Genomic DNA, 13,684 nt, shown 5'->3' on the forward strand with positions numbered 1-13,684 from the left:
TGTCATCGCCCTTTCTCGAAATTATGACTCTAAACCATTTCAAACTCATCGACTTTAATTTTCAAGAAACAAATAATAAAAATTTGTGGTTCTTTTACACTTTCGTAATTTGTAGTTACCACCTATTATTTCTGCGTGATACCTATCAGTTATACTGTTTTCGAAATATAAAATGCTCAAATCGACTATCAATGAGAACATTGTCTGGATAATTCAGTCAAAATAGGTTCTTTTATGTCGATATTTATCGGCAACTCCAAAGAACCCATCAAAGAGTATAGAGTTCTAGGTACGATCATTTACCTTGTGCTCTGTATAAAACTTTTTAGTATAACCTAACGCCAAATAAATAACAGCCAATTATATGAATCCCTATATGGAGCGTGGTATCATGATATTTTTTTTCTCCGCCAGGTGTCATATGTTGGTAGACGGTAACAATCTAAGAGAATCTTTAGAAAAAGCCGAGTTTTCAATGATCTTGGAGTTATGGTTTAGCGATACTTCTCCGACAAATATGGTTATGATTTCCTCGAGATCGTTGCAGCTCAACATGTCCCCCATAGAAGGCCTGCATTACCATTTACCAGTTTTATTCGACTACTTTCACTTATCGGCCATTTCTTTGACTGTCCATGCCGCACTGACTGCTTTGCATCAGCCTTCAGTAAAGTAAGTTTTAAACTTATATTTCTCACTAAAAAAATGGTGGTACAATATGTTACACTGGTTATTATATCAAGCTAATTTATAGATATCGATCAGCCAGCTTTATAAAAATAATTACCATTATTAAGGGTGTCAAATGGTATAGTAGCGTTTAGTTCCATATTCAAATTTCTACTGATGAAATATGGATGAAAGGTATATGTTTACCATAAATAATGACAATAAGTAGTCCTGATCATCATTCCCCATATTGGATGTATCGAAACAAAAACTTATGTGAACTTCTTGTTAAAACGCTTTCCAAAAATAATATATTTGCAATTTCAAAATATTTTCTTCAATCGGCATTTCTAGGTGACATAAATTCGTGTCACAACTGCAGGATACCAAACCCATTGTAAACATAAAAAAATATTTCGTAATATCAGTTCATTTGGGGCTATCTATTTTGATAAAAAAATACTATATAGCGAAATTGTTTCGATAATTATTCTTCTACTGATGTAAAATTATATTAATTCAGTGGCACTAGCTCATCTTCTGATCCATTCCTTGTTCATTCACCAAGTACTCCTGGTCCATAGATTTTTTTGAGTATAATGAATTTGAACATTCACATGCTCCATAAATTTTTTGAGTAGTTTTATGAATTTTAAACATTCACATGACAGATATCAAATATTTCAAAGAAAAATGTTTTGCATCTTTGGCCACGTAGGGTACTAGATTTATCGCCTCTAGAATCGAGCGAGTTAGATTGAGTAAAAAATCCAAGATCAGTAAAGTTGTGAGAGGAGTCAGTTCAAATGTTTCAAAGTGATTGATATGTTTCAGAACAACTGAGTCGATAGTTGTATTATTAACAGAGCTGAATTCCTTTAAAATTCGAAACTCACTAAATTTTATCAATTATCATATGAATAATATGATAATATCATTTAAAAAAGTAATAGCAATAGAGTTCCATTTAAAAATTGAGGAAACTATTGTTTTTATATTTTGAATCTCTCAGTATTTCTCTCGATAGAATTACTGATCAACAACAAAAAACTTCTCTTTATGGGAAATGAATTTTCCTATTGAAGTTAAGTTGAAAGTATTGTTTTCTTTAGGGAAAAAAAGTTTTGACTTTCTACTTCTCCATCTTTAAACAAAAATTGTGGGAATTTTCCCAAGAAAGAAAGAAAGCAATCAACTACCACTACTATATGAACATTGAATTTTACAAAACATTCGTTATGGAACTTGAATCAGATATCATTCACATGATTGCTACACAATAAAGTAAACGGAAGAGAAAAAATTTCACTTTCAAGAACACTGTCATCCTCAATGGCGGACATTTTGATACATTTGATTCCATCACGAGCGGTACATATCAAGAAAACGCGATGACTGTGGCTGCTCATCGTTTTGAGGTTCAACTCAGTTCACCTTGAACTTCACTGTCTAAGAACTTCTTCATCAGGAGAACGGCGTTTATGTGGAATGAACTTCCTGGGAATGTTTTTCCAAATATGTTTACTATCGATGTATGAATAACATTGAATGTAGTTGGTGCTTGTCTACTCAATGTATGTGGATTTTCCTCAAACTCAAGCATCACATCTAATTTTAGTTCATCACTCATTGCGTTGGCAGCTGCTTTTTTTATCTGCTCCACATGACCAAGCTCGCGAAACTGCTTCTCTATTTTGCTTATTGTTCCTTGAGATATGGACGTTAAATTAGGAAATTTCTCATGAAATAGACGAGCTTCTTCCTGCCGTGTTCGGGTTTTATCTCCGTAACCAATCATTTGTAAAACTCTTATTTTATGTATTTCCGTTAATCTCACCATTTGTCAGACTTGAAGTTAACGAAATTTAAACTTGAATTAAAATACTGACAACTAATGTTGTAACATACAAAACAAGTTGACAAGACATTTTAAACTAACGTTGCCACGGAAATTATTTACGGTTTTTGAAGGGATACCATTTGAAAAGAACATTGCTATGGTTTTTGCTTTCTTTCTTATTATCAATACCTCAACATGAAATAAGTTTTGAGTAAATGTATTGCAATAAGTTTTGAGTGTATTTTGAGTATATTGAGTGTATTTTATGATTATGATTTTAATTTATTTTATCTTGATTGTTGCAATAAACTTGAAAGCAATAAAATTTCTGAATAGAAAATGAAGAGACCTTTCAAACTATATATCACAGGCCTATATTTCCTATTTAAAAAATTGGGGGTTGTACCTGTCATTCGACAGGGGTTGAAAGTAGGGGTAGTATTTTTCCGTTGAAGTATGTCAAATTATAATTTAAGTTTGAGGTGTTTCGGGATTTTGTTAAAATTTGTACCGTAACCGGAATAATGAATTTATTCCATTTGGCTTTCACACACACTGTATGTATCTTTCATATTTTTCTCGCTATTTATCTCTGTATTGTGATTTGTATAATCTATAATTCTGTATATCTTAGTACTTCCACTCATTTCCACGTGCTTGAGTTTACTTCGAGTCTTACTTTTACGTAATTAGATTTGATGCTTGAACTATTATGAAAGTGATGATCCCGTGCAATAAATAAATGAAAGATAAACAGTTTATCTTGTTTTATCGAAAAATCAGAAAAATTTCATAAGATGAGTTTCTCCTGGTGCAACGAAAATAAAATTTTCAGTCAATTGATTCGGAACTCCCCTTGCCGTACTGTTTTTCCATTTTATGTTGTTTTGATGCATTCGAATTTATGGCTCTTCCATCTCTTCGAAGGGGAAGTGTATATCCGGACATCGATATAACACAGGAATAAAATACGAAGAATGGATCACATTATTAGACGTATCAGGAAAAAAATCATTTTGCAAAAAAATAAAGTGGGTTACTTTACAGGAGTCATGTGGGTTTTGAGTCTCTGCAAAACAGTTATGAACAATTCAAAAAACTCAAACGAGAGTGTGTAGAATTTTTATATGTAGATAGTTCATAAACGAAAGCAAATATTTTTTCTACTCTTTTATATTTCTTTTTCAATTGTATGAAATGAAGGTCTGTTTAAAAAAGTCAATTAAAAGCGTTAAGTGTCACATCAATCAACCAAAAGAGTTGCCATTCTTTCATTAGTTAACTAGTAATCATTTATTTACAGAGAAAGTTTACCATAGACTCGAGATACAAAAATCAACGACAAAAAGTTCAAAATAGATTGTTACTGACTGAAATCATCAAAATATAGAATGAAACAGTGTTTTTTATCGATCAATAAATTTGATGAGAAAACACAATAGCTTTTCGATTTCGTTTTCATTGTAGATTACTATAACTTTCAACAATAAAAATTATTATAACTGAGTATGTATCTGAATATGGAAAGAATATAAATTTAAAATATGTTGAAAAATGTCTTAATATATTGAATGGCTAGGATGGAAATAACACTTCACAATTTACACAATGCTAACGTTCAATGCTAACCGCTGTTTCGACACACTGTGTCATCTTCTGAGCGACTTATAAGCGAAACATCTGTCAGCATTGAATGTTAGTGTTGTGTAAATGGTGAAGTATTATTTTCACCTTACCCATTCAATTAAAATGAATTTACACGTATTAGAAGCCGAAACTGTAGAACTCCTCAATATGTCGCAATGAAGATGAAAAAAATGTAAATCTTGATAGACCATCTACCTCAACCATCAATTCATTGTTGCAAAATTTTACGAGGGCTATACAGAAAGTAAAAGTAACATTGACCTTGGTATAAAATGTGTTGTTTTTTTGCATACCATCATGTAATCCAGAAACATGTAGAAGAGACGCATATAAATTATTGACTTCTAAAATATTAGATAATATGAGAATATTCTATAGTTACATGAACTAATAACTTATTCAATTTTGATGCTGCATTCAGGAAGGGAATACTTCGGTACATGCAAAGTTGGTGAGTATAACGAATTTTGTGAACCAAAAATATCTACACCCTCATAGTGTTCTTTTGTAAGATTATGTTTATCATTGACATCACTTTCAAACCACCTGTGTTTTTGTTCCAGCACTCCAAAGAGTTCAAAGTCTTGGAGCAAAATAAAGTCTGCCCAATGTTCTTCTTTAACGGATCCCGTCCTACCAGTGAGTAGTAATAAGATTTATAGCAGAATTAACGAATCACCACAAATACATTTAGAGGCCTACAACGTTTTACAAGATTCTAGCAATAATCTGAAAAGCACTATCAAGGAATACAAAACGTTACTGCAACAGAGAGAAGAAATCGTTTCAGATAATTATGATACACTCATTGTGAAACACAATGAGTACGATAGCACTAAGGTAACATTGTTATTTTTTGAATTACCTAGTTGAAGAATTACATCTCCTTTGTGAAAGAGAACTTCTAATAACTGCTAAAATAAGGATAAATATTTATTGACAATTCTAAATATTGGCTGATAGTTTCTTATATTCCATAAAAAAACTTGTTTCCGGCAAAATATTTCAAAGATATCTAGAATAATATTGAAATACTGCACATACAATAGGAATTACATCGTTGAAACTACATTCTAAAAGAACTGATTGGAAAAAATGTTGTGCAGAATATGGAACAAAACGGATTAACCTTGGGTATTGTTATTCATGTAGTTATTGTCCTTCATCCATTTACTTATTTATTTTCATTTCATTCAAGGTTTCTCAGTTTCTTCTTTCTTAGTTACGTCCAAGAGAGATACATATCTTTCTAGTTATTATACCATCTGGATTTAGTAAATGCTTTCAAAAAACCTTGGGTGACTGATGCCACGAAGAAAACTGAATGAAACTCTATAGGCATTTGTGAACAATCTCTTACAGACATCATTTTTGCAAAAGCATCTCGTTGTCTAGAGCAAAAACTCGTTGAAGGTCATCCTCACCTTTCTAAACATATTATCGAATTTTACCCTGGTCTTATTTGCACTGATAGGAAGGAAACTTTCCGAAACCAAACCAGTTTCGCACACAGTAACCAAGTGATGTCATTGAAGCCGTAACAGCTTTGTAGATGTGTTCATCTAAATTTATTGTCGAATATGACTCGTAGGTATTCGAATATCAGTTTCGAGGAAAGCACTATTCATTGAGTAATCAAAAGTTATTGGGTTTTGTTTTCGAGAATGACTACCTCGCTTTTAGAAATATTGAGTGCGAGACAACCTTTGGAGCGCCAGAACTGTAGCGCTCTGAGCTCTTCTTGAAGTGTAATATAGTCATTCAAGTCAGTTGTTGAGGTGAACAACTTCAAATCATCTGCAAAAAATGTCCGGAATGCAGTAAAGGAGGTGAATTATTCTTCAGTATGAGGAAGAAAAGTGATCCAGGATCAAATCCTTGGAGACACCCGAGGTAGCTAAAAATGTTACGATGTATGGCCCCATATTCAGCATACTGTATTTCATCAAGTCAATGAAATTGATACAGAAATACAGCGAGGACATCCTGTACATGTATTGAAACCCACAGCCTTGACAGGAAACAAGTACAAAAGAGTGGGAAATTTAAATATCAAAATTTGTACATCAAAATTAATTGAAATTCGAAAAACAGATAACTGATATAGGTTAGAAAGAAATATCAGATGAAATCAAATCAATATCTGTGATAAAAAATCGAAAAAGGCATATTTGAACTAATTGTTATCATTTAGGAATGATGTAAAATTCAAAAATAAATAATAAATAAAAATTTAATTTTCGTAACCCACATCAACTTCAACATCATTTAACATCCTATAGTATATATATATATATATATATATATATATATATATATATATATATATATATATGATGAACTGTTTTCTCGGGTTTCGCTCCGTGTTCTGTGTATTTTCTCCCCATAAGGATTATTTTCACAACGTTTCGGCAAAGTCTCATTTGCCATCTTCTGGTGATGTCTGGTTTTTTCAACTATAGACATCACCAGAAGATGGCAAATGAGACTTTGCCAAAACGTTGTGAAAATAATCCTTATGGGGAGAAAATACACAGAACACGGAGCGAAACCCGAGAAAACAGTTCATCATACTTTATCCGTGTGAGAATCTTCGAGTTAACCCAGCTAATGCCGCGCAGGCACCTGTGCAACGTCTTCCATTTGGAAGATTTGTCGTAAGTTACTTCCAGCATATGAAAAGCAGAAATTCATTTCACTTAGTCGGTGCGACCGACCGATAAAGCGATTTCGGTGGACTTGCCCCATCATCAGTAACGGGCAGGTCACTTCAGACGAAGTGAATCTTCTGAGTATCCCGACCAAACAAAATTAATTCCAGTTAGTCATAAACTCTTTCTGCAGTCGATTCAGTAAGATGTCCTCTGCGACACCTGCAGACAAAGCTAGAAAACAACTCCACAAACACATACTCCGGGTGGAAGTCGGAATAATGATGATTTTTCGGATAGCGATTGTTTCTGCTGTCAATCAAAAACATTGTTTTTTTTCAGTTCCTCTATATTTATCTTTGATTATTTTGTTGGGGAATAAAATTCAGTAACTGATAATAGGACTGCAATAATAACGCCACATGATCTGTTATCTGAAATGGGATAAATCAATTCGCTGCACAAATTGAAAGATATTTTCTAAATCCAAACATCTCACACATGTACTGGAAATAAGACAAATCTCTGTTAGTATCCAATGTGGTTCAAGTATAGAAGCACTATATACAGAATTGATATTTTGTAAAATCTGCATTCAAACAACTTTCTGCTAATCTCGATTCTTTTATTTTAGTTGATGAAAAAACGGCCTTACAAGCAAAATTCTGGACTTGCTGAAGTTTGCGCTAACAACATAAAGTTGTGGAACTATTTTTTACTAACTTTCAGTTGTAAAATCGCGATTCAACAGCATTTGAGTAAAAAACATCATAATTTAAGGGTACGACGATTCGCCGAATTATTTTTTTCCATTTACAATCCACGACATCTAGCTTTCGGCTGTAACGATGCGACGTATCAAAATTATTTAGTAATTGCGGAAGTAGCTAGAAGGTATAACATGATTCGTTATCATATTTCAAGGAGTTGAATTATGACTTTTCTAATGTTAGGTCCAAATATATGCAAATGTTACCACCACTTCCCATTCATTGTGTACCGCTTGATGGTGAAAGTTCTACTTTGCCTGTTATTTTCGAGGACCAGTATCAAGATCCATACGACTACAAGAAAAGAACCAATGAAGAAACCAAGCTGATACCAAATCGGGGTAAGGATATTCCCTTGCACTTATTGAAAATTCAATTTCACTTTGTAGGTTTGATATTGCTCTTCATCGTGTATTACATAAACATCGGGTGCTTGAAGAAAATGTTGACTGTTTCAGTTACTTTCTCAGTAACGATATCATATTCTACTACTACTTCAAAGTAGAAATATACTTTACGAGGATACATTGATATCTAAATAATTCAGACCAGTTTCGTGGACAAATAAGGGTATGGTCAAAAAGTAACAAAACTAATCGCCTCCGTCATATTTTCTGAAAAATGGTTAACCAAACATCAGCAAGGTCACCGGCAAATATTGAGTGGAGAGTAATTTTCCGTGTTGATGTGTTCCGAAAGTAACCACTAATTTATGATATGTGATGGAATTGGCCGATACTTGATGAAAATCCATAACTAACGTATTCAAACAACACTTCATTGTGAGATTTTCACTAAACGATTTTACAAAAACGCAACCGTGTTACGCCATACAATGGCTTCTTCCGGCGTGTCTTCACTAACTAATTCTACATATTCAATGCTAAATACAGTGCATTTCTTTAATGCCCCCCCTTTTATTTTTTGAACGGGTCAACTCAAAAAATTGAAATTTGGAATAATGAAATTAATGCAAGAATACTTAATTTTGAAGTGAATTTGACAGATGAAACTTTCAAGATTGCGACTGGCGCCATCTGGTAAAAAAAATTTAAATGAAAATGGGGTCTTGTGATACATCTTTTTGAAGCTCCTGACAAATGCTTCACAACCCTAGAATATAATGTCAATATCTTCAACTACTACAAAATGGCGAAACTTTAAATAATTGCCTAAATACATTGACATTTAACTACATAATATGAGGTAATAAGCTTGGGGTCAGTTCGGAAGATGCTCGAAATGGTTGCCTTGAACCATTTCACGCCGAACATTTTCAAACACGTCAATATCTCTACAAATATTCATTATTCTCTGCCGTGTATTCAGTATTGAGGCAGGTTCAGTTTCGTACACCCTTTGCTTCAAATAGCCCCATAAAAAAAAAGTACAAAGGTATCAAATCTTACTTGTCTCGAGTAATGTGTTGGTGCTTCATCTTGTTAGAATACAATTATCGAATTCATTAGGATTCGCTTCGACGATTTCAGTGATGAGAGGGTCAACAGTAGTTTCCAGCATATTCAATTACAGTTCCCCAGTTGAATTTTGATCGATAAATAGAGGTCCTACAATATGGTTTCCCAATATTCGTGCCCAAATGTTGATTTTTTCTGTATATTGGGTATGTGTTTCACGGAAAACGTGAGGGTTAGTGTCACTTCAATAACGGCAATTTTGTCTGGAAACATTGCCGTTTAGAAAAAAAGTACATTTGTCACTAGAACAAATACTGTGGAGATAGGTAGGATGCCTTGCAATGGTTTCCGTCATGATTTCGCAGAATTCTGTTCTTCGATCAGGGTCAATTTTCTATGGATGCTACCTATTCCTTTTCAAAAGTCTCCACATAGTAGAAGGAGACACCTCACAAACTATCGCGACAAAATAACTAAACTGTTCAGGATTTACTATCATCTCACCAATTATTTGCATTTGCTGTTCTTCCGGAATGGACGGATGACCTGGGTGCTTTTTGTTATGTACCTACAATACCGGTAGTTGTGAATTTGGATACAAGTTCCCGCAAATTTTTTCTACAGATAGGAAGATTCGGAAAACATTCATTGAAAATCCTTTCGGTCTCGTGAAAGTTACGCGTCACACCGTAAATAAAAATCGCTTCAATTTTTTCTTCCAATGGACGATAATTGACTATTTTAGAGATAGTTGACGTGGTACCTTGCTATTTGTAAAACCGAAAACTAAATGAGAGAGAATATTCCATCTGAACAATGATGTTCATTGTCGTGCTGACATTTTTTTCGTTTTTATAAACAAAAAATAACTTTTAACAAACCTTATCGGGTTGTTGAAATTGCCATATGGCAGATAAAAAGGAATATTTCTAGAAATATCGATATTAATGTGTTTGTCTTCAGGAAATTATCAAATGTTCCGTCATTTTGTAGTAGGTAAAGATATTAACTTCTTATTCTAGAGTTGTGAAATATTCGTCAGGAGCTTCAAAATTATGTGTCACAAGACCCCCCTTTCCATTCAATTTTTTTTCTCAGATGGCACCCAGTCGCCATCTTGAAAGTTTCATCTATCAAATTCACTATCAAAATAAAGCATTCATGTATTAATTTCATTATCCCAAATTTCAATTTTTTGAGATGACCCGTTCAAAAAATAAAAGGGGGGGCATTAAAGAAATGCACTGTATACCTTGTTCTACACTTTGAAGTACCAACATTTCAAGTACCTGATTTTTACCTAAGTTTGTAATGAACTAAATTACTTGAGCTTATGTCTCAGTTACTAACCGGTGAGTACCGGTTAGGTTAGGTTACATTCGAACCATACCCTTAAATATTGCTAGTCGAACCAGAGTTACACTATAAAATTTGAAAAGAAAGGATCTTCGCCAGAATTGTCCTTCATATGCGATCGTAAAAGCTTCGATTGTAAACTTCAAAAGAGGTTAATTTTCCATTGAAGATGAATCTCAATCGGGAAGGCCGGTTTTTTTGTCTACCTCCCTAAATATCAATGCAATTCATGATATAATGCTATCAAACCGTCGTCAATCGTAAACGAATATCTGATGTACTAAATATTCCGTATAACTCGTCCATTGTACAGTTCACGTCGATGTTTTTTTTAATGGAGCCCGAAATGTCTGAATGTTGACCAGAAGCGTGCAGATCGTTCCATCTGTGCTCGGTTCGAAGAAGATGTACTCTTGAGCAGTGTTGAACCAATGGATGAAACTCAAGTATATTTCTACAATCAATTGAGAAAACAGCAATCGATGGAATGGAAATAATGGAGTTACTATGGTTCTCCAAGGCCTAAGAAATTTCGTCTCAGAAAATCTGGTGAACAATTTTTCTCTTTGGTTTTTAGGGATTCCAAGAGATACCTAATCATTATTTTCTGTAGCAATAACTGAGAATTACTATTCGTTTTTTGCAAACAATTAGTTAGTCCTTGGAAACCAAACTGACTAGAGATAACCTGAATCAGTTCTTGAAGCATCTGAATGCGAAACATTTATGTTTTCAGTTCACCATGAAGATGAGGAAAAAATTAAGAAAGAGTTTTCTTGGATACGTGATGGAATCCGTCGATACTTGATGAAAATGCATAACATATTCAATAAACACTTCATTGTTAGATTTTTACCAAACAGTTTTACAAAAACGAAACACATGTTTCGCTATACAATAGCTTCTTCAGGCGTGTTGGTGTTTCTTGAATTAGCTCTCTTGGACTTTTCAATAAGTAAGTGTGTGGTATATCGCATACCATGTTTGTGTGGTAAAGTATATACAGTGTGTGAAATCCAAATGGAATAAATTCATTCTTTCGGTTACTGTACATATTCGAAAAAATCCCGAAACACGTCAAATGTAAATTATAATTTGACATTCCAACAAAAAACGTAAAAATGCCACCCCTTTCTTCAACCCCCTTCGAATGACAGGTACAAACCCCAATTTTTCAAATGGGAACTATAGGTTTATGATATACCGTTTGAAAGGTATATTCATTGTCTATTCAAAAATGTTATCGCTTTCAAGTCCATTGCAACAATTGAAATAAAATAAATTAAAATCATGTGGTTACCGAAATTCGATAAAATACACTCAAAAACTAAAATGTAATGCAAAACGTGATGAAATGTAAAATACGAAAAAAACTATGGATGTTAACGAACGAAGTAGATGTTTAATCATTTAACATATCAGGCGTGACCGACCAAATCGCAAGTGTTATTCGTTCTTTTAATTCATTCAAATATCCATAAAAAGAAATCTAATGATGAGAGATCAGGTGATCGCGCTGGCCATTCAATCGATCCTCGCCTCCCTATTCACCGATCAGGAAATTTTGTATCGAGGTATTGCCGGACATTAACTTGGTAGTGTAGTGGTACTCCATGCTGCTGAAACCATGTCGTATTCACTGGAACTTGGAATGACATCATTTTGAAGTAGTTCCAAATAATTATCGTTATTGCCCTCAATGAAAAAGGGACTAATGATATGGTTTCCAACAATTCCTGCCCAAACAGTAACCTTTTGAGGGTATTGCGTGTGTTTTTCTGTCATCCAGTGAGGATTTTCCGTTGACCAGTAGCGGCAATTTTGCCGATTAGCATGACCGTTAAGAGACAAATTACACTCATCAGAAAACATAACGTCTTCTAATTGGATGATATTATTATCCAATATGTCCATCTTTTGCTCACAAAAATACGTTCTTCTATCAAAACCGTCTTCCATGAGCTCCTGAGTAGGTATTATTTTATAGGGATGCATTTTATTTTCTTTCCCTATGTTTACTATCGATGTATGGCTAACATTAAATGTAGTAGATGCCTGTCTACTCGATGTATGTAGGTTTTCCTCGAACTCAAGCATCACATCTAATTTGAGTTCATCACTCATTGCATTGGCAGCTGCTTTTTTTATCTGCCCCAGATAACGGAGCTCGCAAAACTGCTTCATTATTTTGCTTATTGTTCCTTGAGATATGGGTGGTAAATTAGGAAATTTCTTATGAAATAGGCAAGCTACTCCCTGTTGTGTTCGGGTTTTATCCCCGTAACCAATCATTTGTAAAACTGTTATTATATGCATTTCCGTTAACCTAACCATTTGTCAGACTTGAAGTTAACGAACTTCAAACTTAAATTAAAATACTAACAACTAATGTTGTGACATAAAAAAACAAGTTGACAAGGCGTTTTAAACTAACTTTGCCACAGAAATCATTTATACTTTTTCAAAGGATACCATGTAATAAGAAGATTTCTATGGTTTTTGCTTACTTTCTTATTATCAATACCTTGACATGAAATAAGTTTTGAGTATATTGCAATAGTTTTGAGTGTATTTTATCGAATTTTGGTAAACACATGATTTTAATTTATTTCATCCTAATTGTTGCAAAAAACTTAAGAACGATAACATTTTTGAATAGAGAATGAAAAGTCCTTTCAAGCGATATATAACAAGCCTATGCTTTTCACTTGAAAAATCGACCTATCAGTCGACGGGGGGTTTAAGGTAGAGTAAGCATTTTTCCGTTGAAGTATGTCAAACTATAATTTAAATTCGAAGTATTTTGGGATTTTGTTAAAATATGTGCCGTAACTGAAATAATGAATTTATTCCATTTGGCTTTCAGACACTGTATAAAAACAACAAAGAGGTCCATGGGTACTCAGATGAAAAGGCATCAGAGAAATTGCAAATTGGGACCAACAGATTAATCAGCAGTAGCGGAACATGCGCTAGTGGGGGAGATCACCAAATCATATTTGAGGAATTGAGTTAATAGCGTCATAGTTGGCTGGTACTGGAAGCGATAGAAATTCACAAACACACCGATGATTCCAATAGTGAAGAAGAAACACTAAAGCTCATTCCAATATGGAATTTAATCTTAGCCAGATCGCCCATCCCAATGTGTCAAAGAACTCGAATTTCCCCATCATCTTGTTCAGAATATACATATATAACCTCCTACCGAGGACACAACAGTCCGCTTTCAACATCTGAGGTGAAAGCACCTCTAAAGAAGCGATCCATGTTTTCTAGCGAAACGTCAGTAAGAAATTCCTCATCATGACGGACCTGAAACTCGACAAAATA

At 33.9% G+C, this 13,684-nt stretch overlaps 1 protein-coding gene across 11 annotated transcripts in view; it reads left to right on the forward strand.

Annotated features, from left to right (window-relative positions):
• The window catches only part of LOC111515938 (protein FAM135A), a 72,577-nt gene that overhangs the window by 33,497 nt on the left and 25,396 nt on the right, over positions 1-13,684 (forward strand). For 8 of the 11 annotated variants that reach the window (XM_074169483.1, XM_074169505.1, XM_074169499.1 and 5 more), the window contains 5 exons: positions 415-672; positions 4,578-4,607; positions 4,720-4,996; positions 7,442-7,701; positions 7,761-7,918. In XM_074169483.1, the coding sequence (XP_074025584.1) occupies positions 415-672; positions 4,578-4,607; positions 4,720-4,996; positions 7,442-7,701; positions 7,761-7,918 (983 nt within the window). The remainder of the gene's footprint in view (positions 1-414; positions 673-4,577; positions 4,608-4,719; positions 4,997-7,441; positions 7,702-7,760; positions 7,919-13,684) is intronic. The other 3 variants (XM_074169511.1, XM_074169493.1, XM_074169518.1) reach the window with 3 other exon arrangements.

This window comes from Leptinotarsa decemlineata, unplaced genomic scaffold (assembly GCF_025532065.1).
Source record: "Leptinotarsa decemlineata unplaced genomic scaffold, Ldec_3_MD MMD2_P_RNA_scaffold_11, whole genome shotgun sequence".
Taxonomy (NCBI): Eukaryota; Metazoa; Arthropoda; class Insecta; order Coleoptera; family Chrysomelidae; genus Leptinotarsa; species Leptinotarsa decemlineata.